General features: G+C 41.2%; 1 protein-coding gene across 2 annotated transcripts; it reads left to right on the top strand.

Annotated features, from left to right (window-relative positions):
* The first annotated feature begins 251 nt into the window (after window positions 1-251).
* Window positions 252-27,087, top strand: chka (choline kinase alpha). Of its 2 annotated transcripts, XM_080737601.1 has the most exons (12): window positions 252-730; window positions 1,273-1,381; window positions 4,451-4,504; window positions 12,363-12,476; window positions 13,029-13,162; window positions 16,881-16,985; window positions 17,134-17,192; window positions 17,823-17,910; window positions 23,175-23,283; window positions 23,403-23,509; window positions 24,272-24,353; window positions 25,492-27,087. In XM_080737601.1, exons 1-12 carry the CDS (start codon window positions 495-497, stop codon window positions 25,549-25,551), a joined length of 1,257 nt encoding a protein of 418 aa, XP_080593727.1. In that variant the 5' UTR covers window positions 252-494; the 3' UTR covers window positions 25,552-27,087. The 2 variants fall into 2 exon arrangements, with proteins under 2 accessions (XP_080593727.1, XP_080593728.1); XM_080737602.1 differs by lacking the exon at window positions 4,451-4,504.
* The last annotated feature ends 226 nt before the right edge of the window (window positions 27,088-27,313 follow it).

The raw sequence follows: 27,313 nt of genomic DNA, 5'->3' as shown, positions 1-27,313 counted from the left end.
CCCCCACCGTCGCGCTTAGGGTCAGTGGGAAAAACGTGGACGCGTCCTGCTGCACGTCCTGCACATGAACACGTTTGAGAATCACTGAGCTGTAGGAGCTGCTCCCCGCCCCCGCCCCCAACCAATGGGATAAGAGAAAGGATGCCTGCGCCGACCAATAGGACAAGAGATAGGGCGTGGACGTGTAGGACGTGTGTGAATACAAACTAAAGCTGCGCGTCCTGCGCTACGCTGTTCATTCATTCCATTGCCACTGAACGAGCATCTTCCGCAGCACCCGCGATCCAGCATCTCTGAATTGAAAACAACGCATTTTCACTTAATAAAAAACACCAAAGACTTGTTGTTTTCGCCTTCAGTCAGATAGAACCGCTGTCGAAGAAATAATCGCCAGCCATACAAACCCGAAACAAAGAAAGAAGAAAGAAAAAAAATATATATATATATATATATACCATTTGCGAGCATCTAATTCCTTTTTTACTGATTAGAAAATGAAAACCAAATTCATCAATGGGGTTTCTTCCTCTCCATCCATGTCCCTGGGTCTCCTGGTGACCGAGAACGCTCTGGAAGTCCAACCCGACACTGCGGATGACTGCAAGGACATCATCCGTCCCGACCAGCCAGACCTGGAGACCAAGCACAAGGCTTATTTATGGTGCAAGGAGTTTCTCCACGGGGCATGGAAAACGCTTTCCGAAGACGAGTTTCAAATCACCATCATAAGGTAATATCTGTTGTATTTTGTTGTGCTTGAAGTTGCATTCCATCTGATAACGCTACAAACTGGCCTACCAGATTAGAAATGTGCATCGAACCATGCAGGCTAATCGATGATAACTGTAATGTCATTGTGCTCCCTCAGTAAACCATTTAAACAGTTGAGGTGTAGTGTGTAGGCACTAGGCATACATACGTGTCATTTAAACAATTACAGATTTAGGTTTGGCATATGGAGGTGAGCCTATAGCAAATATTTCGATCTCAAAATGAGCTTTTTTTTTCCAGAACTGAGCTAGAATTTTAGAGGTGTGGCAAGTGTTTCAGGCTACTCATACTCAAAATTAATGGATTTTTAAAAATCATAGTCAACTGTTAAGACCCATTCGACCGGATAATGCAGCTATATGTAAATCTACCATCCCATTCCAAATCATAACACCCCAACTGATTAAGTTAAATTATCTTTCATCTCCAGTCCTCTCTAAAATGCTGCCATTATATCCTGACATTTTGGTTGTTCTTTCCCTGATTCTCTCCCTCCACCAGGGGTGGTCTGAGCAATAAACTCTTCCTCTGTGCTCTCCCTGACAACGTGAACAATGTTGAAGATGAACCAAGGAATGTCCTCCTTCGCCTCTATGGGGCCATATTACAGGTGTGTAATGTGTATAAAATATGTCACCAGGCCTTTCTCCCCTTCAAACTAGCTATTCTCAAGACATGGACTATGTCATATATACCTACACATGATAATCAATACTAAACCAAATGTTTTGCCATCTATCAAGAGTAAGTTGCTTGCCATCATGCCATGACTTGAAATTCCTGTTTTTATCAGTTGTTTGTTCAGAGAAAACATAACTGGTATGGGGCTTAAACCGCCAACGACAAAGATGCTGTAGCTAGAACAAAAGATTGTATTGATCCTACATTATCTGTAGCCAACATTATACTATATTGAGTCATTGAACTGGGGTGAAAGTTGACTTCAATATTTACCTTCTTGGGTCTCTTAACAGTTACCACAGAAAGTGATGTGATGGTTCCACCGCTTTTAGTGCGTAAATGTGTATGTTGGGAGCAGGTGTGCGAGTGTAGACCATTTGATTATGTGAGTGTATGCCTGTGTGTAGGGGTGGGCGATATTGAAAAATACAATAATATTTTCCCAAGCTGTATCACGATACATGATTTTATCACAATTCTTTTTCACTTTGGTTTTTATGGTTATTTTTCAAGTTACTTGACAAAAACCAGACTCTCTGGGTTCCTTTTGGGAGGTCTAAATTGAACTTTACAAGTATGTAACTCTGACAGTATACAAATGAAACCATTTGGTTTCATTTGTATACTGTCAGAGTTAAGTGGGAGACCTTGACATTGTAAAGTTTGAGAACTACCGATTTAGACCAAAATGCAGGTTTAAATTGAATTCTGCAATGAATCTCTGTATGAACGATTAAACAGGATTTCTTACAAGGCTCCCTCAATTGTATCACGATATATACGATACCTCTGAAAAGGCATATCGTGGAGACATTGTATCGCCTCAACGATAATTATCACCATATCGCCCACCCCTACCTGTGTGTGTGTGTGTGCGTGCGTGCGTGTGTGTGCTTGCCATTGTTGAGTGCGGTGATGTACCCCCATGGCTGTACATGCATGTGTTCTTTGCCGTAGGCACCCCAAAGGAGCGTGCCTTGAGCACTCTTGTTCCCAGGTGAACCCACCAAACAAACACGGTACAGTATGAGATCGCTGAAATCTCAGCCTACTTTAACCGCTTAAACCCCTCTATTCTTAGTGAAATGGACTTGAGTTGCAACTGTACTGTTACTAGGATCTTTTATCACTCTACAACAAATCTCTTTGCCGAAAATAGCCGATCTACAAGCTCACAACGTGTTGCGACACGACACGTTGTGAACTTGTAGATCTGCTATTTTTGGCAAACGTCTCCCCCTTCTCCCCTAGAATAAGGGATGCTGGGGTTCAAGTGGTTAAAGACGTGACAAACATACTGTATATAATAGCATAACCCAGCAGTCCTGCTGGGAGGATACAGTATGGAGGCAAACATAACATCACTGCGACACCTCTCCCGTTTTACTTTTCCTTAAAAAGGCCTAAAGCTTTGACTCTTGAAAGCCAAGTCGTCAGCCAAATATTCCGGTGGACAGAAGTGTCTGTGTAAAAGACTGCAGCGTTTCAGCTCACTAAGCTGAGAACGCCAGGACAGCAATAACAAAAATGCTTGTTCTGCTTTTGAAAGATAATGCTGTGTCGTTGCTTCACATGGGAGCCCATAAGTGTGAAGACAATGTCCTTATTTTTTTCCGGACGGCCACGATCAATATAGCTAACTTGGCTGTGATAGAGGCAATTTTATCTCACTACATGACGTGGCGTTGAGTTACAGAGTTCATGGGCCTCACTAGCGCAGGTACAATCTGACCTATTCTTAATGTAACCACATCGCTGAGAAGATAATTCGGTCACTATCAGAGGAGGTGGGAGCAGACTCCTCTCACTGCAAACATTAGACTTCGACACCTTCCCACGAGATTTACGAAAAACAATCAATTCTAACTGGTCGATGGCTAGAATTATGCAATGTCATGTAGGGTAGTTGGAGGCATTGTTTACAGTACATTTGATCTGTTTACCCTAACATTAGGTCATACATAAAGAAACCCCCCCTCCCAAAGCACCAAAACAAAGACATGAATTGTTCTTGGCCTTGCCTTGTCTGTCAGATTGCTGACCATTGATAGCTTTCTTGGAGTAAAAATGTGTAATTTGCAACCACACATTGTCGTGTAAATGAAACCCTATTAACCCCGGATCTGGTGGTGTTCTACTTAAGTATTAACTGAAGTCAGTGTAACTGCAAATGCCTGTATGAGTAGTTACCTTTTATTGCGAGGGATGTCTGAAAGAGACCGATGGCACTGTGTCCTTCACCAAGGTAACACTGGCCATCTCTTTCAGTCCTGCACAGCGTCACAGGAATTATTGATGTCTCATCAAAAAGCTAATATCATTAAGGAACATAGAGACGTTATTATTAAAGGGAATCTGTTCTCAATTACTAAACGATGAAACAAATGGCAAACACAGCAAAGACTGTTTCCTGGCAATGAAGTTATGCAACGTGCTATTTAGATTAAGAATAGAACCGCTAAATAAAATATACAGTATTCCACCTGCTAACATGGATTAGGCCCATCCATTTTAGCTGCTAGAGAATGCAAGCCAGTTGCATTGTTAGTGAGGGGCTCAGTATAAAAACCTTAATTCCACATTATCTCACCGATGCAGTTTGAAATCGTTTTGGCCCACAGACCAGTGGTCTAATGGCTAAATTATACTTAATTATACGGCCGTCACCCGTGTTGATGTAGTGTATCGTGTTTTGTTGTTGAAAATCGGTTATTTTCAGCGAGCAACAATACAACAAAGTATAAATGAGCCATATGCCACTGAGGATGTAAACATTTTATTGTTTTTCCTCAGACATAGCTTTTACCCATATACTTTTCTTCACTTTATCTCTCATATCTCTGCCTGACAGCTGCACCCAGTCCTCTGTACTGTTATGGCTTTGGTCAGTGGGGGATCATACCGTGCTGTAAATGCACAGTTAGGCTTTTACAGTACCTCATTTTCAGAGATTTGCATGTACTCATGGATAGTTCTTTCCTCTTTCTTTTGTTGATAGATGTCCTGTAATAAAGGAGATTCCCGACAGTCAAACAAAGAAAATCACTTCAAAGTAAGTAACCACTGGTGCAACGATGTGTTTCTCTGCCCAGCGTGTCACCAGCTTCACCCGGCTGTTTCTGTTGACCTAGCATGAACCGTCTCACGTGTCAGACCCCTCAATGTTCTTTCTTTTTTGTCCTTAGGAATTCTAATGTTGCTCGTGTTGAATGCAAATCCTTCTCTCCGTCCATGTGGGTGTGACTATTGGGCAAATATGGGGCAAAAGTAGCGAAAATAGCCTTTCTACAAGCTCACTATGCATCGCAATAATGTGACACATTTTGAGCTTGTAGATCTGCTATTATCGCCTAATCTCAGATTTTGTTTTTGCCCCATTTCTAAAACTATTCGCTTATAATGATAAGCCCAAAATACGGATGGCAGGTTGAAAGTGGGTTTGTCTGTCTGTGAATTTTATAAATATTTAACCAATGAAAAGTATTAACAAGAGCTTGTGACTTAATAATAATTAAGCAGGTCATCTGACGACACGATGAAGATGTATTGACATCGAAACGTCACGTTATTTGCCGGCACCCAGGTCCTATAAATAAAAAAAGGCTTTAATTGTCAGAGTTCGCTCCAGTACCTCCCTTCTTCTGCACATACCAGTCCCGCTCCTGAGATGCACCGGACCAGCCTGAATATGGCATGAGGCACGGTGGAACCCCTTTGTTTTTGGGCATAGGATTATCGTTTGTATGGTCTTGACAAGTTGGGTGAACTCCTCAAACAGTAGTCATCTCTAGGAAAAATCTGTGGAATGATGACAATCCCCAGTCTAGTCCCACAGTTCACTTTTCAAGCAAGTCATTGGAGTCATTATGTAATAAAAACGGCATAGTTAAATACTATAGTCAACTCAAGGCACGTCTTCACAGAGCCAAAGTGCTGGAAGTATAGGTGAAGCTAGCTAATTCATGTTTATGATTGAATTAATTGGTACTGCTGTTACTACTGTAAATGAATGGTGCAGCATGGCACATTTTCATTCACCCACTCTTAAGATTTGTATGTGGAGTTTATTTAAAACAAATTTAAAATGTTGAATCTTTGTCCCAGTATTGGTTGCTGCTGTTGAGTGCAGTCACAATAAAATCCAGGGTGTTAATTTCATTCTGAGAGTGTAAAAAGTGACCCATTACGGGTCCACTTTTAGTTTAATTAACACACCATGTTTTTTATTGTATAGCGGAGGCATTGGTCAGCCAAGAGTCCAATGACCTAGAAATCCCTTTTATCCTTCCTGTCATGTCACCATGACCCCTAACCGCCACGCATGACTCACCATAACCCTCATCATGTGATTGAGGTGAGGTCATCAGTCAGCCATTGTTGTCTCTCTGGCATCCTTCCCTCAGTGCTCTACAAGCACTGAAATCTGTGACACCAACTTGAGGACAACTTTCCTTAATTGCATCGAACCCTTGCTGACCAGAGTTTCCCAAACCCTTTCAGCTCGAGACCCAAAAGACAAAAGGGTTGTCCCATTGGGACCCAAACGGTACAAAAATACAGTCACAATTATTACATAATCGTCTTATTTTTCATAATCGTCATAATTGTTCCATGATGAAACTTTTTTATATATATTTTTTTTAAAGTAACAAACAGTGGAAATAGCAGATCTACAAGCTCACAACGCGTCGCATTCGCGACGCGTTGTGAGCTTGTAGATCGGCTATTTCCACTGTCAATGTTATTTTTTAAGTATAAAGTTGTCAAATATGTCAGTAAATTCTTCGTATATTTAAGTTATGTATCATAATTACCAGGTGCAACTTCAAAGCCTAAAAGCCATACAGAAATGTAACTGTCAACGCCAAATACGCAATTAAATAGTTAATCGCAATTATTTGAGTGACAATTAATCGTCATGTAAAACGTCATAATCGTGACAGCCCTAATCGCTATTTAAAAACATATTTTTGACGAACAATTAACTGGGAATATTTAGAAGAACGAGTTGTGACCATATGTGAGCACTGTCTGCGCAACATCCATATCTTCCATATCATTGTCTGGGTCTTATTATAGATCTAATCTGGGAAGTTTAAAGCCAGTCTGACCATCTGCTGTCTGCTCACTGACACCATAGTTCTATTTAAGGATTATGTTAATGCGCTTTCATTGCTTTATCTGAATATTACAGTTATGTGGTTGTTGCTGGTCTTAAAGTGTAAAAGGGTACCCAATGTGGGTCCGTTTTTACATTGGATTTGACTGTGTATAAGATTCCTTCCAGGTGTTAATATTCGTAGTGTTTACTGTACAATAGATTTTAGTCCCATGTGCAAGTGTTCATGTCTGTTGACGGATGAGAATCACTTCTGTTAGGTTCAAATGTGTCAGACATCCTTGAATGTGACCAGTAGGATAGACTTCAAGGATTTACTGAACATATATGTTTCAAGGTTAGCTCAGTTCACAGTGTACCAGCTGCACCATGCAAGGTCGGTAGTGCACAAATCCATTCAAAAAAATCTGGGGAGTAATGATGGTCTGTAGGGCTGTCACAATTATTACATAATTGTCTAATCGCAATTATTTGACATACGGTAATCGTGATTATTTGTCATAATCGTCATAATCGTTTCCATGTTGAAAAATGTTCATATATTTTAAAAAAAGTCAAAAAGTATCTACAATCTACAAAGTATCTACAATCTCACAATCTACAAAGTATCTACAATCTCACAACGCGTCGCGATGCGACGCGTTGTGAGCTTGTAGATCTGCTATTTCCACTATCAAGGTTCTTTTTCAAGTATAAAGTTGTCAAATATGTCAGTAATTTCTTTGTATATTTAGGTTATGTGTCATATCTACCATGTGCAACTTCAAAGACTACAAGCCAAACAGAAATGTAATTGTCAACGACAAAAACACAATTAAATCGTTAATCGCAATTATTTGAGTGACAATTAATCGTCATGTAAAATGTCATAATCGTGACAGCCCTAATGGTCTGAGACTAATACTACAGATAACAGATCTGTGTTCTCTGGGATATGTTTTGAATCCAGACCCTAACCCCTCAAGGGAGGTTGTTATTTAACTAGATTCTTCGATTCTTCTTCTAGAAGTGAAACCTCAAATGAGGTCCAACAGGGGAAGCTTCTGTTTCCTGTACATGGCTTAGAAAGGAAGGAAGCATCTTGTAGAGATGTTGCAATGCCTCTGTGTTGTGAGTTGTGGCGGTGCAGAACGGCAACAAAATACATTGATCATTAACCTTTAAACGGGTAGGCTTGGCGGAGAGAGAGTGAGCCAAGTCAAAGAGACCGCCAAAAAGTCCCTATCATTTAAAACAGGTCACAGGAAATTAAATGGATTGTGTTATCGTAAAGTCAATAATAAATTACATCACACCCATAGGACACTATGGTCACAGCTTGGATACAGTAGTTTTGGACATTAATAAGGCCTTAAGGGCGCTCTCTAGTTGTCATATAACTTATAACGCACTCATATCGTAACTAATTAAAAAAAAAAAAATCTAGATTGAAAGATTGTTTCAGCATGGGACCAAGGGAAAATTAACTGGTTGTTGTTTTTTCCTGAGAACTGTTGATAAGTTCATTGTCCCAATGAAAATGACCTATTGAACCCAATAAAGTAATGTTGGTAGTATGCAGCCCTGTAGTTTATCAGGGAGTAAGCAAATTAAACTTCTCACGATACATGAAAGCACAGTCAACATTGTTATCATTGTCCTATCCCTATACAGTAGTCTGGCAGTAGGTTAATACCACTACTATACTTACTAAAGGTCTCCTGGAATGCTCGGAAGCCATAGTCATGCTAGACTACTACAACGTGTGTCAACGTGATTCATTTACTGTAACAGAGATCCCCTACCAGTAGTGTCACAGACAGTAACTGGGGTGATCCTATATCACTAACTGGATCTCTGGTATTTACGGTACGCTAGGTGAGGAGTAGGATATGACAACATTCTGAATGTGTCATCAGCACATGCTGGCCATTTGTGTGACAAGTTGAACACCGTAACAGAGAACATGTAGTCACAGAACCTAATGACCGACCGAAATATTATCCAAGGCTTCCAAAAATACAATAAGTTACTCTGTTTTACGCATAGGCTCATGCTCGACTTATACTTCGTCGGACGACGGTCTAACTTGAAATAGTCAATCCGTGTGAAGCGTTGTGAGCTTGCAGATCAGCTATTTTCAGTGTCACACACACACATGCCGCCCCATCATGCGGCAAAATGTAACTCTGGCTTTAGGTGAGTGACACACAACGTCACGTGTAAATTAGAGGTTCTGGCAGTATGTCTTCGTTAAGGTGATCATTATAGGAATGAGGGGATTGGGAATGGGGACTGCCTGTGGTCAACAGCACTGTTGCATAACATGGGTGTGGTATCAGGACGCTCACAGTCCAAACACGTAACAGGTACAGTAAATGGTCAAAAAGATGACCAGTCATCTGTTAAGAGTGCAAAGTGTAAACTTTACGCATCCGATGACATGTACCTTGAGCGCAGCAAAGATTGAACCTTTCATGTTAGAATTTAAATGTTCCTAATCCTTAATGTGAATAAATGGATATTATTATGACAATATCCCTGTATAATATGTACTAGTCTTTAATTGAATAATATTAAATATATATTATAAATGCTAGAATAGTCACCATTGACGTCCAGTTGTACTGTATCCGTCTGTCTGTCTGGGAGAGCTCTTATCTCTGTCTGTCTGGCTCTCTTTTATGCCCATACTGTATGGTGTTCTGTGTCCAGGCCAGTCTGTTACGTCAGAGACTGACAGACCTCAGACAGACAGACATTCGGTAAATTAATAGTTAGTCTCAGAAGTAATGTTGTAGAACCCAGAACGGTGCCTGTTGGGCAGAACAGTCACCATCGATGTCCAGTTGTGCAATACCCGTTGTATCCGCTTGTCTGGCTGGCACTCTTTTATGCCCATATATGGTGTTCCGTGTCCAGGCCAGTGTGTGATGTCATTTCCAAATTTGGGCACTGTAGTAGTGATGTCAGTTGGGCTTTGTTGATGTCAGTTGGGCATTGTTACCATGGTGGCGACACTGTTTAGTATTATTGATGTCAGCATGCAGACAGACGGTCATACGGCGGACGGACGGACAGACAGACATTCGGTAAATTAATAGTTGGAGTTAGATGGATATGTGCATTATATTATGTCCTCAAAATGAGATCGAAGGACCCTCAGCGGTTCCAGGGGGTCCCCAGCTAATCTTCTGATAGTTAGGAACCAAATGGACCGGTACAGGACAGTGACTCAGAGATTCTCAGGAAAGTGAGTGGCGCTGGGTCTCTGTTGGCTGTGTGTATTCTAGTATGGTCTTCAGAAATCTGCTTCTAACACGTGTTTCCAAATAACGTGTAGCATGATCTACTGCCACAATTCAACCACTATTGTTTCCATGGGGCTGGTTTCCTGCAGTGAGTGCATTCCTTGGCTCTCGGCCAAGAGCCCAGCATTGAAACCCTAAACAGTCTCAACAATTGTTAATTATACGCATATACAGCACGCTATATACAGTATATATATATATATATATATATATATATATATATATATATATATATATATATATATATACTGTAAGTCACAGTAACATGGTGGTTTAGATAGTGTGTTGTGATTTCCGCATTTCAGTTTAGTGGAGCAGAGTTCACTTCAGGACACATACAATGCAAAGTGATTGCTGGCTAGCGCATAGTCAAAACACAGAAATGTATATGCATTTCCATATCCCAGCAATGATGAGCTGGAATTTGAAGTTTTACTGTATATAAACCAAGTAATGGCCCACCAAATAACCGTAAGAATGTAGTTAAGTTTCTGTTATAAACCAAACAGAAGAACTAGGTCAGAGCGAGGTCACCTAGAATGCTCTGTAGCTAGACTACTACTGTGACAACGTTATTAATTTACTGTAACTCATCCCCTGCCAACAGGATCACAGACTCAGTAATTGGGATGATCCTATATCACTAATTGCCTTGGATCTCTGGTGTTTTAGTTTAGAACATGACACCAACATTCTGAATGTAAGTGTCATCAGATCTGTGTGTGTGTGTGTGTGTGTGTGTGTGTGTGTGTGTGTGTGTGCGTGTGCGTGTGCGTGCGTGCGTGCGTGCGTGCGTGTTAGTGTAGGATAGTTCTCTTCAGGACACATTAAAACAAAAGCAAAAGTGATTACTGGCTACAGTGCATATACCTCTCTGCGCTAGTCAAACGCAGAAGTGTATGCATTTCCATATCCCAGCAATGATGAGCAGGCATTTGAGGAACTTCTTAGATTAAAACCAATTCAAATAACTCAAAAGTACATGGTTAAGCTTCTGTAATAGACCAGGAGAACAGAAGAACAGTTCTGGTAAACTGGCAAATTGATGTGTACAGTATTTGAAAATATTCCTTCTTATCCCTAAAAGAGGAGATTTATAGAATGATCTTTGACGATAGCTCCCAAGCTTGTAGATCACAGACTTTTGAATAATTAAATAAAATGTAGTTTTTTAAACTGTTCCTCATTTTGCCCCCACTTGAGACTGAGAGCTGGTGGTAGAAAAGAGTCCAGCACCTGCTGATAGCTGAACTCCTTGGCCTTAACGATTCCAGGCCACTCTGCTAATAATGACCTCCATCGTAATTCACCCTTTGTCAAGTCCCGCCCATTGTCCTGCCCCTCTCCACACCCATTGGTTGCTGTGTCTTGGTGGGACATTCAGTGGGACATTCCATCCACTGCCATGTTAATTCAGTTGCTTCATATTGTTATTCTGTATGCTCAATTCTAATTTCAAACTTTGTTTCAGTCAATTGGAGCTGCTCAGTGGCAGTATAGTGAATCAGCATGTTTTTAAATGTTTGTATTTCTCCAAAAATTATGTTTTAGCTAATTCAACATAAAAAAGGCGGAACCAGGGCGGGACAAGGCAGATAGAGCCTGCTGGTTGGTCAGTCAGGGACCAACCAGGAGGCTAACAAAGGGTGAATTGGTATTGAGCCCAGGCCGCCGTCTTTCCAGTAGAATAGAATGGATTCAAACCAGCATGGATCTGGTACACAGATCTCAGGCTCCACTGGCACATGTTTATGTGGGACGTCTAATTCTCCACAGTAACACTGGCCAGAGCTGAGCACTCGCTGTGTGTGTGTGTGTGCACGTGCGTGCGCAATGCATGCGTGTTGTGTTGTGTCTCTATCTCTCACACACACATGCGTGCGTTCTTTCCTCCTGAAGTGAAAGGCCAGGCTGTCCCCTCTTGCCTCAGCAGCTACAGTGATGGCTGGTGGATTCACTGGGCCAAAAGGAACACAATCCATGTGTTGTGTTGTGTTGTGTTGTGTTGTGTTGTGTTGTGTTGTCCTCTCCTCACCTCACCACAGTGTACCAAGCTAACCCTAACCCTAACTACAACCCCTCTCATTCCCACACCATCCACAGCTTCCTTCTGTTCTCCTTGGACTTCCACTGAGGCTTTGTGTGCTTCAGTGACTCCCAACCTGGCTGTGAGGGTATAGAGCAGTGGTTCTCAACCTTTTCAGGCCGCGACCCCCAAAATAATCATATTTGAACTGGGGACACCCCGACCCTGGCGAGCACTAAGAGTTGAGGCATTACATTGTGTATAACACGGTTCTATTGTGAAAATAGCAGATCTACATGCTCACAACGCCTCGCGTTGTCTGCCTCTAATATTTGACAATTTGGCCAATATGTCACACTGTCATTGTGCTGAAGCGTGGCAGTGACGGATAACGGTGGTACAGTACATATTAATTGTACTGTCTGTGGCATTTATTTGTAACGTTTCGCTGCTTTTTGTTTTCATGTAATTCCAGGGGGCAGAGGCCATGGTCCTGGAGAGTGTGATGTTTGCCATTTTAGCAGAGAGAGAGTTGGGACCCAAACTCTATGGCATTTTCCCTCCGGGTCGACTAGAGCAGTATGTCCCTGTAAGTCAGCATCTTGTTGTTCTGTGTATGTGTGTGTGGCACCAACTCCATGTCTAACATGGTATGTGGTTATGTCTGTGTTCTGTTAAATGATGTATGATTGATGAGAGAATTAATAAACCATAAAACATCTGCTCTCCAGCCAATAGACAGTAAACTGTTACGCAATGAATTTTCCACTCGGCTGACGAGGACATTATCTACACGATTGCCCTTATCCTGTGACCAAACCACAGGAAACCACTTTTTCTTTGGATTAAACCAGATCAAATCAGTTTTAACCAGTGCTGGACAAAGTACCTAACTCCAGTACTTGAGTCAAAGATCTAAACGTGCCATCCCTTGTTGTGAGCCTGTAAATCAGCCATCTTTGGCCACGGACCAAGTATGAAAGCCTGGGAGGGCCCCGGTCAACAAAACATAGGGTTGCTTTTTATCTCATTTGCAAGTGACATTATAAACGTGAATGATTCATTTGAAGCTGTCTCATTCTGTACACGGTATCATCAGCTGCTGAATGAATAAAACCATAATGTTCTATTAAAACCACAGAGCCGTAAACTGGACACCTGTGAGCTCAGCGACCCTAACATCTCAGCTGAGGTTGCAGAGAAGATGGCAAAGTTCCATGGCATGAGGATGCCCTTCAACAAGGAGCCCAAATGGCTGTTTGGAACCATGGAAAAGTAAGTCATTTAATCACTTTAATCCCCATTTCATACTTATAATGAAAAGAAAAAGGTCCGTCTACTAGCTGACAACGCATCGTGATGTGAACATTGTGAGTTGTGTACCTGTAGATCAGGTATTTTTGGTATTTGTGACATCTTTTGACAATCTCTGTCTATAATGATATGGCCAAAATAAAGATGCCAGGTTGAAAGGGGTTTAGCACAAGCAATATAAACTATTTATCTTCATTTGTAACCCTCTGTTATTAATAAACTGTGGCCTATTTATAAATGAATACACAATGCTACGGTCTGTAGTCCTAAAGCCCAGATGTGAGAGTTCACAATGGGTTCCCTCACCATTGTTCTAATGATTTTCCCGTCTGGTTTTGAATTCATGCAGAAAATGCATTTAAAACCGAATGCAAAACTTCCATTGGAAATATCCGATGGGTATCAATAGATAGATGGATAGATAGATAGATACCTTTATTATCCCAAGGGGGGGGGGGAATCAGTTGCCCAGAGGCAGCACAGTATTTTAAGGCTACAAGTTACAAAGAAGTAAGAAAAGAAAAAAGTACTGTTGTGTACATTAAAAAAAAGCAAGGCACAATAAAAAAAAGAATATATGGCGGAGATAATGTTGGCCTTCTAAAATAAGTCATCCCTGTAGTGCCCTATTGCCCATGATTGTGGAGGGAAAAAAACGGATCCACCGGTTTATAAATTCCCCGCTAGTGAGTGTTAGGGATGGGACGATATGCAATATTATTGTTTATCATGATAAAAAACACTCACGATAATCGCATCGTGGAGATTGAATTTATCGTGATATCGTCCTCCGTCATGCACTGGGATCAATTCACCTTTTATTTGCCGAGCCGCATATACCACTTAAACCCTCTATAATTGGTAAAAGGTACTTATAATATACATACTTGATAAAAAAATTGTTTTCACTCTATCAAATATCTTTGCCAAAAAATAGCCGATCTACAAGCTCACAACGTGTCGTGTTGCGAAACGTTGTGAGCTTGTAGATCAGCTATTTTTTTGGCAAACGTTCCGCCCCAAGATGATGGATTTTGATTACCGCGATAATATCGTAAATCGCGATTTTCTTTTGCCAAAATAATCGAGTCAATAATGGTGAGTGTGGTGATGGAGTCATATTATCGACTGTCATCCTGTCCTGGGCGTGCAGATGATAGTCAGTGGGATACTCGAGCCGGCTCACTGAGTGTTGCTTATTTAAGACGTATGATAACACTTCTCCACGTGGATAAGCAAGTTTAATGGACCACATTCAATACGTGACAGTCTCTCAAAGAGGAGCGTGGTGATGGGGGATTACTTTATTGTGTGATGCTTACAACGGTTTGCATTGTGCAATGTCCACAGCAGTTAACGGAAAAGTACCCTGGTCCTAGCACTAACACAGCCTAAAGGCTAAGCAACAAACAGTGTCATGCATCTGTGTCTGTTTGCAAAACGTGTGTGTGTGTGTGTGTGTGTGTGTGTGTGTGTGTGTGTGTGTGTGTGTGTGTGTGTGTGTGTGTGTGTGTGTGTGTGTGTGTGTGTGTGTGTGTGTGTGTGTGTGTGTGTGTGTGTGTGTGTTTTTTCATGGTTACAGTTAGTCAGTCAGCTGTTCACATGGCTGCGATGTTGATTGGTTGGTTTTGTAGAGGTGAACCAGGACAAGGCGCCAGGCTGTTATATATCTCAGCCCGCATCATAAAAGTATTCCAGTTGCCAGGAAATGTTAGCATGTAACATTTTATGAGGACTAAAGGCCCGTTCACATTGGCCAGATACCTGCTAGTCAATGAACACGGTGGGTAGACCATAGGGCTGTCACGATTATGACATTTTACATGACGATTAATTGTCACTCAAATAATTGCGATTGACGATTCAATTGTGTTTTTGTCGTTGACAATTACATTTCTGTTTGGCTTTTAGGTTTTGAAGTTGCACATGGCAGATATGACACATAACCTAAATATACAAAGAAATTACTGACATATTTGACAACTTTATGCTTAAAAAAGAACATTGACCACCACTCTAACACATCCCTACAGGGGAGAGAAACGTACACATCCAACGGCCAGTCGTCCCTTCGTTCAGACATACAGGCAGCAGAGCCAGGATATCTCATCTGATATCTGCAGGGAAATGAAATACTGACTGAGGGTTGTGGGGGATGGTAGTAGTAGTAGTAGTAGTGGTCACTGGTCAGTGAGTGGAGTGGCGCTTCAAATGTCCCACAGATTGCCACAATCTTTCCTTTCCCACAACTACGTACTGGAGGACAGTGGTTTTCAACCAGTGGTCCGGGGACCACCAGTGGTCCTTGTGGGGGGTTACAGGTGGTCCCCCAGCTAAATGGAGAGTTGGTAACCAAATGGCCCCATTAGCTCTTTAACTCTTGACAGCGTAAGCTGTACAACGAGACACATAACGGACGCTTGAAAAGGTCTCCCTTCCTAACTTAGACTGACGGAACCTTTGCTGTATTGACATTGACCTCTAAGGAACTATTGCTGTATTGACTTTGACCCAAAAGGACCGTCCAGGAAGAGTGCTCATGTGCGTCTTGCGGTGACACGCTTCCTAGTTTCTTCTTTTTTCGCACTGATTTTTTTTTACTTTGCACTATTAGTTTGTGTTGGTAGTTTCTGAGTATTTTTGCTTTGTTTAACAATGACAGTGAGATACTTGTTTGCACTAACTAGCATTGACTGCTATGGTCTTTTTTGCAAGACACTTTATGTATATATACTTATATATTATTCGCCCCCTCTATTGATGCACCTTCTCTTTATTGGTACTGTACTGCTCTTTTTTTTGTTCTCTTGTTTCTTTCCCTCTTATCTATTTTTTCTTACGTCTCTGTAACTTTGTAAATAACTGTATACTGCTGTGCTACTACTGGACAACTGAATTTCCCCCTTGGGATAATAAAGGTATAAAGGTATCTATCTGTATAATGTGATTCCAAAGTGGAGTAGAAAGACTTTGTTAGTGTTGAGCAGCTTTTCTCTGATGGCCATCCAAAACCACAGGGGATCAGGTTGATAAACATCTTATCTTAATGATATGCATTCCTGAGTGAAGATAACCTATTTTATGAGCGAAGGTGATTGTTGACTTCTTCAGCTTTCTCTCTGATGTTGTTTCCGTTCAGCTGATAAAACCTTATTAGGCCCCTTTTTAAAGGCCCAGCACTGCTTTCATTCTGTGAGGTTTTGACGTTACATCATGTACACTATATTTTACATGACCTTTTGAACAGTCATACTTTCAGGTGACGTGTCATGACCTGATGAGACTGAGTCACATAATAACAGATAACATAGTTCTGAATGCCTCCATTGTTGTTGCCTGTGACTTGGGCTAGATGAAAACATCATTGTCCCACATTGTGTCTCAGGGAATAGCTGAAGGTCTTAAATACTATATGCTTACCAGGGACAGCAGGGTTGATCACCATTACTGATTCCTGAGCGCAGCGCGGCTGCAGCTCACCGCTCCAAGTGATGGGTCAAAGGCGGAAAACAAATTTCAATTACAGTACATGTATCTGACAAATGCATTCATAATAAGATTTACCTTAATGTGTGAACGCAACAATGTGATTTGACAAATAAAGATTGACTGATTGATCAGACTCATCAAATCATCCCTCCAGAAGTAGTAACTGTGTGACTATGCCCCGCTTCCCCAGGTACCTGAACCAAGTCATGAGGCTGGTCTTCACCCGGGAGTCTCACCTGCGTCGTTTCAACCGCCTGCTCAGCTACAATCTGCCTCATGAGATGGATATGCTCAAGTAAGAGCCCATAATTACATGCATACAGAAGAATGCAAACACAAAGTCATTGTCCGCCACATTACACAAACACAGAATCAATTAGCATTGTCAGATAATTTTATTATGCCAAAACACTGAGTTGTAATTGTAATCTATGTGCACACAGGTGTCTCTTGGAGTCCACCCATTCACCTGTAGTCTTCTGCCACAACGACTGCCAAGAAGGTATGTGTCTATGGGTTAAATTGGGGTCCGGGGACCCTCAGGGGTCCTTGAGGGAGTTCTAGGGGGTCCCCGGCAACATTTGTTTATACAGCATCGAAATCAGTTTAAACGCTTTAATGAAATAAATCAGCTATTTGGAAATGGCTGATTATTTATAACAGGAAAAAAGAAAATTACAAATCTTGTATTGGATGGCACAAAATATTTTCAGATGGGGGTCTGCGGACAAATATTTTTTGGGAAACACTGGGTTAAGGCTAGTAATCCTGGGAGGCTATGTTGCATGCTCAAAGGAGTAGTTCACCCCCCAAAATGACTTTTTTTCTATTAATTAGTCACGCCATGGAGACTAGAGTTCAATAATATAAGACAAAAATGTGATAACAATAAATTTACCCCCATTCGTTTCGGATGGGGACCCCATCCGGAATCAATGGGGGTACATTTACTCGAATCACATTTTTGTCTTAGGAATGTGACAAAAACCAAAAAATATTATTGAACTCTAGTCTCCATGGCATGAGTAATCATAATCAATAGAAAAAAAATCATTTTGGGGGTGAACTACTCCTTTAAGATGAAAAACAATGCTGACGTAAAGTTTTTTTTGAATGTGTTCATGGGTTTTAGGCAACATCTTGCTGCTGAACAGACACCAGGGATCCGACAAACAGAAGCTGATGCTCATTGACTTTGAATATAGCAGCTACAATTACAGGTAAGTTGGCAAGAGGCACACTGTTGCTGCAACACGCTGTGTTAAAGTCAAGGTAAAACAAGACCAACTGAAAAGCATAATTCTCTCAACATTGTCGCATTATGATGTTTTGTGAACTTCGGCTATTTACGCTACTCTTCACGGAACACTATATACTCAAGTTTCTGCCCAACGATATCTAAAAGGAAGTGAGTACTAAATGTATTTCCTCTTCGTGTGAACTCTGAGAATGCCAATGAAAACAAAGTTAGTTCCTTTCCTTGGTCTGGCCAATGTAATGAATGACTACAGCGCATCCTCCCTCAGTGAGGAGACTGGTAGCACAAAGCTAGCCTGGGGCCAGCCTATATACTAATGCAGCTAACTAGTAACTGCAGTATAGATCCCCTCCTTGTTTTAACATGTGTGGGGATGTCTAGCTAGCTAGGCTAGCACAAAGCAGTCACCAGGACTGAGTTTACGAAGCTGCACTCAACGTGTTGTAACACATTTGTCCTCACTGGAACCATTATACTTAGAGCTGTGCTCTTGCACAGGTGGCTGTGCATACTAGAGCCTGACCGATGCCATGTTCCGATCCCGATTTTGGAGAGTCTTAGTACAACGGTTACTGATGTTAAAAACACATTTTTCAAAATTGGATGTTTACAAGCTTGCACCACGGCGCAACCATTTTTAATGTAAAGAAATTGGCGCATTAAACAACATGCCCCAATTATTGACAATAGGTTGAAAGTGGTTAGAATTTCAGGTGAATAATGTTGTTGAAAAAGTAAAATAATGGTTGGTATATCAGCCAGACCGTTCTATCAGTCTGACTCTGGCTCTCTAGTACAGTGGTTCTCAACCTTTTCAGGCTGCGACCCCCATAATAATAATATTTTAACTGGGGACCCCCACCCTGACGAGCACTAAGAGTTGAGGCATTACATTTTGTGTAACACAGTTCTATTGTGAAAATAGCAGAAGTTGTGAGCATGTAGATCGGCTATTTTCAAAATCTTTGCCTCTAATATTTGGCCAATGTTTAATTTGACATTTTAGAGGTATTAAAACGTCCTTAAATTGTCACTTTAGAAATGTGCAGATATACCTTCTATACTTAAACCTTATGTTGGTCGCTTTACTGTTGAGTGAGAAAACAGTGTTGCACATTAAGTTAATCATCTGGGGACCCCCCCCACCCCCACCCCCAAATAATTTGGGGACCCACAGATTGAGAACCACTGCTCTAGTACAGTACATGTACTCTGCAAAGGCTCTAGTTAGTACTATGCTGCGTCACCCAAGCTTCCATCTCCTCTCCTCTACTCGTCTCCTCAGCTGCCCTTCTCAGCAGAGTGCACTGTTGGACCACAGCCAGTTCCCATTTAATGCTACCTCTCTGCAGTCTGGGGGGGAGGAGGGGAGGGGTTGAGCCTAATAGTAAGTGAGAGGGAGAGAGAAAGAGAGTAAATCCAGAGTGAGACGGTAAGAAAGAAACAGGGAGACGGGAGATGAAAGGCACAGAGGCAGCTCTCTGGCAGCCTTTCATCCATATTTCACAGCCACTCCCCTCTGATGAGACGTGCACGGAGTCTTTATGTAACGGTCGTTTGGAAGGAAGGAAGGGCACTGAGACTGCATAGGACATCAGATCACGGACAGTAGTCCATGGGCCATACGAGATGTCGGTAGCGGAAAGGTGGCAACGGTTATCATGAAAATTTGAAAAGCTCTATATCTGTAGATTATAATTTGGTATGATAACCCGTTCTGAGACACAGCTAAAATGGTGTTATCAGCCGCTAGAGTTGGTGTCCCATTAACTTTACATTACAGGAAAAAATGCAAAAGATGAATCTGCTTTAAGAAACATATGAGGGGTCAAACTAGTGGTTTTTCATGATTCTGAATCCATTGCAAGCATCTATTTTGCACAAAAAACATTCATTGGGCTAAAAAAACGGCCCCACAAGACTGGTTTAGTGATGAAAAGTGATGAGTCATCACTTTTCACACTTTTGTGGGGGCCGTTTTAGCCCAATGAATGTTTTTTATGCAAAACAGATGTTTGCAATGGATTTAGAATCATGGAAAACCCCTAGTTTGACCCCTCATATGTTACTTAAAGCAGATTAATTTTTTGCTTTTTTCCCCTGTAATGTAATGTAATGTAAAAATGGGACACCAACTCTAGCAGCTGATAACACCAATTTAGCTGTGTCTCAGAAAGGGTTATCATACCAAAATATAATCTACAGATATAGAGCTTTTCAAAAATGCATGATAACCTTTGCCACCTTTCCGATACCGACATCTCGTATGGCCCATGGACTAACAGGTCTTATCAGTCCCCTCCGTTCTGCTCCTGTTGTCTGGGTGTCTGGGGCTCGTACACTACACGGACCAGACTCTGTTTTAAGTACAGTCTTTTGTGTTCTTTGTTTTCTCTCGCTGGAAGATTTCAGGGTTTGGAGTGGTGTCTGTGCTACTTTGCACTTTGCGTGTGTGCGTGCGTGAGTGAATACTCAGGAATTCCTGACTGTCTCAGTTGTGGGAAATGGCATAGTGCAGACTGGCCTTGGTTCCCAGTTCAGGTGCCAAATCAGCTCCCTCTGCCAAAGCATTTCCACTCTCTCTCTCTCTGTCTGTCTCTCTCTCGCTCTCTCTCTCTCTCTCTCTCTCTCTCTCTCTCTTTCACATGCACACACAAACTCCTCTGTCTGTCTCTCTCATTCTCTCTGCCTCTCTCTCTCTCTCTCTCTCTCTCTCTCTCTCTATTTCTCCCTCACTCATGCACACACAACCTCACCCATCCCCCATCCTCCTTCTCAGCCTCAGTCCATTCGCGTGGCCCCTTTAAACTCCTGCACGTGCGTTAACACATGTTCCCATGTACACATCATGACGATCATATAGCACCGCCCACACACACACAGTCACAGTGTGCCAGAGCCATATGTGAGGGGCGTATACAGATATGTACTGTACGTACAGTAAGTATACACATTCACATCCTCTCATGCACTCTCATTAAGAGACGCTAGGGCTGTCACGATTATGACATTTTACATGACGATTAATTGTCACTCAAATAATTGCGATTAGATTTAATTGTGTTTTTGTCGTTGACAATTACATTTCTGTTTGGCTTTTAGGCTTTGAAGTTGCACATGGTAGATATGACACATAACCTAAATACACAAAGAAATTACTGACATATTTGACAACTTTCTACTTAAAAAATATCATTTCTGATAGTGGAAATAGCCAATCTACAAGCTCACAACGCGTCGCATCGCGACGCGTTGTGAGCTTGTAGATCTGCTATTTCCACTATTTTTGTCTTAAAAAACATGGAAACGATTATGACGATTATGAAAAATAATCACGATTATGAAAAATAATCACGATTATGAAAAATAATCGCGATTAGACGATTATGTAATAATTGTGAGAGACCTAATGTCAGCCCCATCTGCTGCGCTGTCACCTGGTCTGGTTCAGTCCGGTCTGTTTCGGTCCAGTTGCATCTCCCAGGCAACAGGTCTGGCAGGTGAAGGGGCTCTGATGACATGATTATACTGTAGTGCCACAAAACACACAGGCTGCAGACACACACTGTAAAAGGGCATTATCAAAAGTACAAGAGCGTTTAATTTCAATAATTCGCTCACCATGCCTTTCATAGAAGTCTCCTCCATACTGTTGCATCTCTTTATAGCTTTCAGACTCACTATATAGCACTAGTAGTGCTATATAGTGAGTCTTCTATTCTATTATGCATACAGAATTATGCATTAACAGAATCTATCGGATGCCTTTTTACTACAGTTCTACACTACACACAGCTTTATAGTTCACAAAATGTATGTGTTGCTATATTTAAGATTATGCCTTACGGCTTTTTGTGGTTAGACCCGCATCAGTATTGATTTTCATTGTAATCCGTCACCATTCCTTGTTGCAAACAATGCTTCGGTATTCACTTGTGTGTGTCCTTGCATAAATGAAAGCCTTTAATTGATTTGATTGATGACACTCACGCCGTTTACGTGCAAGTACACGTGCAAGCTCTCACTCTCACTGCAGAGAAGGAGAGAGAGAGAGAGAGAGAATTGTCCTGTGTCTGGTTGTCATGGCAGCGGCAGCCTGTGGTATGCTTTGTAGATACCCTTTACTTGAGGATACAGAGGGGTGGTAGGCAGCTAACAATAATACAACAAACAATAATATTAAAAAAATAACATGGAAAAGTATGGAAGCTCTAAAATGCCATGTATACAATACAAATTTTATTTTGAAACTTGATTTTCTTGTGATAACGACTTAATTTAGTTTTTTTGTGATCACAAGAAAATTATCTAGTGATCTCGTGAAACAAGGTTTTAGTTTTCTCAAGATCACTTGATCATTTCTTGATCCTGAGATAACTAGATTTGGATAAACCGCATAGTCAAGCATACGTTTATCTTCCGGGCCATGGATGTCAAAATAAAGTTGTCAGTGACAGATATGATGGATGTTTGAAAAATGAGGGGTGAAACACTAAGATTCTGTTTCGTGTCATCCAAATGAAATCTCACAACTCCTGTACTCCTTACACTTTGCACTTGTGTATTTAGGCACTAGGCACGTAGCTAAGAAGTTTGGGAACCCCTGATCTACATACATACTGTACCGTATGTATGTAGATCAGGGGTTCCCAAACTTTTTTGGCTCAGGGCACCCCTATAAATATCTTTTTAATCGGAGGCACCCCTACATTATATTCATAATTTTCACTCCCAGCACCTTATATTTATAGCATATTTTTGCGATTATTTTGCGAGGAAAACGTTGAGATAAAAGCCATTTTGGTTAGAACTGACTGAAAATATGTTTAAAATGATATTAAATATATTGTAAGTGTCAAATAAATTCCAAATATTATCAAATTATCTCGCGGCACTCCTGGACTGCCGTCGCGGCACCCCAGGGTGCCCCTTCACCCACTTTGAAAACCCCTGATGTAGATGTTATTATGTAGGTCTTGTTCTTTTATGTAAGGTTGTACCATATCTATCCTGATGATCTTATCATGGTTGGTTCCCCTTTATGTCACATTATGAAACAGCCCTGGAACATTCTGCTCCGACGGACAGCGCTGCTGTGATTGTTGCTGCTCCCTTCGCTTGGTTGGAATTAATCCACTCCAAAATCAAAATGTCTCTCTCACTCCCACTCTCTTTCTCTTCTCCCCTTGTCCGTCTATCTGCCTGTATACCTTTCCTACTTTGCAGGGGATTTGACATTGGCAACCATTTCTGTGAATGGATGTACGACTACACCAATGACAAGTTCCCTTTCTTCAAAGTGAACACCCAGAACTACCCTTCAAAGGCTCAGCAGGTCTGTATGGAGCTTCTGCGGTTTACTATTTTGGGGTTATATATTATTATTCTGCATTATTATTATTCTTTACTCGTCTATCAAAGAACCCAGAATGACCTTGTTGTTTCTACCTACAGATGCATTTCCTTGACAATTACCTGAGGGAGATGGATGGAAGCTTTGACAACCTGACCGAGGAAGACCAGATGAAGCTCAAGGAAGAGGCTTACATTGAGGTTAACAGGTGAGGTCGGCAGGATACTTAAGTAATGCAATGAATGATGCCATGTGATTAATTGATGCTATGTTACAGATAATTCTATTGGAAAATTAGACTTGCTTGGCTGTGATACAATATAGCTTATGATGTATGCAGTATATCTGATAAACCACAATATTTACTGTATGACATGATACAATGCATTATGACTCAATATGACATGACACAATACAACACAATATGACATGACAATATGATATAACATTTTGGTTAGAACTGACTGAAAATATGTTTAAAATTATACTAAATATTGTTTTAAGTGTCCAAATAAATTCCAAATATTATCAAATTATCTCGCGGCACTCCTGGACTGCCGTCGCGGCACCCCAGGGTGCCCCCTTCACCCACTTTGAAAACCCCTTATGTAGGTCTTGTTCTTTTATGTAAGTTTATACCATATCTATCTTGATGATCTTATCATGGTTGGTTCCCCTTTATGTCACTTATGAAACAGCCCTGGACATGACACAATACAACACAATATGACATGACATATGATATACAATTATGTAATCTCAAAACTGCTACCAACACATACTCTATATCAGTGGTTCTCAACGATGGGTCTGGAGATCGGCAGGGGTCCTTGAGGGGCCTCCAGGGGGTCCTCAGCTAAATGAATGATAGTTAGGATTAGAAACCAGAACCACTGCAATACATGACTATAAATGCTATAGTGTTGCTTCGACATACCAATCTGTAAACTGTGTGTGCGTGTGCGTGCAGGTTCTCTTTGGCATCCCACTTCTTTTGGGGTTTGTGGTCCATCATCCAAGCCAGGATCTCCACCATTGAATTTGGATACATGGTGGGTCTCAGAGTTTTTATATATTTATGACATTTTACATGACGATTAATTGTCACTCAAATAATTGCGATTAACGATTTAATTGTGTTTCTGTCATCGACAATTACATTCCTGTTTGGCTTTTAGGCTTTGAAGTTGCATAAGCAGATATGACACGTAACCTAAATATACAAAGAAATTACTTACATATTTGACAACTTTATACTTGAAAAAGAACCTTGAAAGTGGAAATAGCCGATCTACAAGCTCACAACTTGTAGATCTGCTATTTCCACTACTTTTTGAAAGTGTTTGTAACTATATTAACATTTTTCAACATGGAAACGATTATGACGATTATGCAAAATAATTGCGATTACCTCATATTATTGCGATTAGACGATTATGTAATAACTAGACCTTACCCGTTCATGTGCTGCAAAATATGTGCAGAGTGTGGGTTTTGGGGAAAGTAACTGTAACTGCATGGTGCGTGCGTGAGAATATGTGGGAGCATCATAATGTAAGGAGCAGCCCATGGAGGAGTGTATATTTATGATGGATACAAATAATTTAACAGCAAAATTAGGTGAATAGAAGTATGAGGATGTATTTGCTCCACATAAGTTTTCTATACCCGTTGGAAGATGAGACACACATCACCCATTGCATGCGTGACCCATGCAGAGAGAGAGAGAGAGAGAGAGACTGCAACATTCCTAACTGTGAGAGAGGTGTGTGTGGGCCCGGGGCTACAGATCCCATGGCCTGGAGGAACAGACCGTAACCCTGACAACAGGCTGTAGAGCTGTAGAGTGAAGAAACGCTAATTAATCGCTAGAATTTGGGAAAAATGAAATTCGGGCTCCGTCACCGTGTGTATAATGCTAATGACCAATGCCATGTTAAATTTGAGATCAGTCGCTGAAGCGAGTGAATAAATAATGCATTTTGTGACTGACTGACCTCTCTCTCTAATTATATGTTAGATTGTGACAGCCCTAGAGGGGCATAGAGAAAGCCATAGAAAAGCATTTTGACCATGAACATGAGTTGCTCTTTCTTGTTGTGAACCTTTTTTACATGGCTTCTAAAAGCTTTCGCTGCATATTATCAAATGTTTGACGTGTGTTTACATCAATATTTAAATGTGTTTTAGGAGTACGCTCTGGCCAGGTTCGATGCCTACTTTCAGCAGAAGAAAGTCTGGGGTGTCTAATGGAGGAGGAAGACGAAGTTCACGATTGACAACGCATTGAGCCTCTCTCAGCAAGATGAAGAGATATAAATTGAAGTGCTTTTAGCCAATCAGAGTCCACATCCATGCTTCCCCGAGACTCTCCGCCTCGGGAGAATTTGCTGGCTACTACTGGTGTCCTGGACCGAAGCCAAACTTTGACCATCTGGTTAGGTGCTAAAGTACTTCCCATAATACAGTGCTACTTGAAGATTAAAGCAGGGGTCTTCAACAGGGGGGTCCTCGGAGTTACTACAGGGGGTCCTCCAAATCTTCCAATCCTTTTTATATTAACAACTTGAACCCTAGTGTCCATATTCTGAGATCTGTAGCCTAGGCTATTTTCAGCAAAGAGGTTTGGTGTAGAGGGGGAAAGAGAGAAGACTAAGTACAGAGTGAAAGGTCAAGTTTATTAGGTAATGACAGCTCAAGTGGTTAAATATCTGAAAACACAAATTGACATGAATCCAAAATACATTGATGATTGTGCTGTCAAACGATGAATCTATGAAAAGGTTGTGGGGGTCCCTGCTTCATCTCTCTCTCAACTAAGGGGTCCTTGGCCTGAAAACGTTGAAGACCCCTGGATTAAAGTATGCAACTCCCAGAGGGCCAAACATCATCATCATCTTATGCTTACCCCCCTTATTGGCCAGGACTGCTCTATGCCTCTGCGTTGTTGAGACCATATCACTAACATTGGAGATTAGTTATTCCACCTTGAGTGGGTTTCCGTTATCGGCAGATTCCCATTTGAAACTGTTAACATTGCATCAATGTGTAACTATATATCATTCTCATATGGAAATGTAAAAGAACTGAAAAACGAACCTTTCTTGGCAGTAGCCTATAGCTAAGCTTACAGAAGCATCTTGCTGCTATCCGTAGTTTCATATGAAATCTAGTTCTGTCAAGGTGCCCTTAACCTGGACCCACTTTCGAAAAAGCTGAATGAGGAGACTCCAACAGGTTGGATCAATGTGCACACCTTTTGTCATTTCAAACTTTTAAGTTACAAACTCAAGTTATTCATTGAGTTTGCCGTGGTTGTTTCCATTTCAAATAGTTTCAAGTATTTGAACAATTTGGTGTGCTTTTTTTAATCATTATTCCCAACAAATTGAATTGAATTGTCAACTGGTCCATTACCCCAAGGCCACATATTACATCACTCCAAATACTTTGTTATTAGCTGTGACCTCCCTTAAAACAGCCTGTTTTACTGGAGATGTCCTCAACTCTGCTGTGAATATTAGGGTTATTGACAGGCATGTGCTGACAGATATTCCGTGACCTGAATTGGTTTTGAAAAAGGCATGTGTTGACAGAGTTGTTGTGACTGACATGATCAGCAGAGCAGAGGAGGAAGCACGCACATCTCCAAAATATTTACAGGTGCTGGACCAAAAATACGCACCATGAAAAGAGAAGGAAGTCCGCACACTGTTTAGACGCTCCAGCGACAACTTTTATTTCAAAGAGGAACAACGTTTCAACCCCAGCGGGTCTTCTTCAGGTATAATACCTGAAGAAGACCCGCTGGGGTTGAAACGTTGTTCCTCTTTGAAATAAAAGTTGTCGCTGGAGCGTCTAAACAGTGTGCGGACTTCCTTCTCTTTTCATGACATGATCAGCAGTCATCAGACAGCTCTGGCAAAGCAATCTGATCATCCAACCGAAACTATACGTCCCACCTGTGCTTTTTCTCTTTGTGTGAGGCCAAGCATATCCAAAGTTGGTTAAC

Source organism: Nannobrachium achirus (genome assembly GCF_963921795.1).
Source record: "Nannobrachium achirus genome assembly, chromosome: 11".
In the NCBI taxonomy this organism is placed as follows: domain Eukaryota; kingdom Metazoa; phylum Chordata; class Actinopteri; order Myctophiformes; family Myctophidae; genus Nannobrachium; species Nannobrachium achirus.
This window is presented reverse-complemented; position numbering and strand designations above follow the sequence as displayed.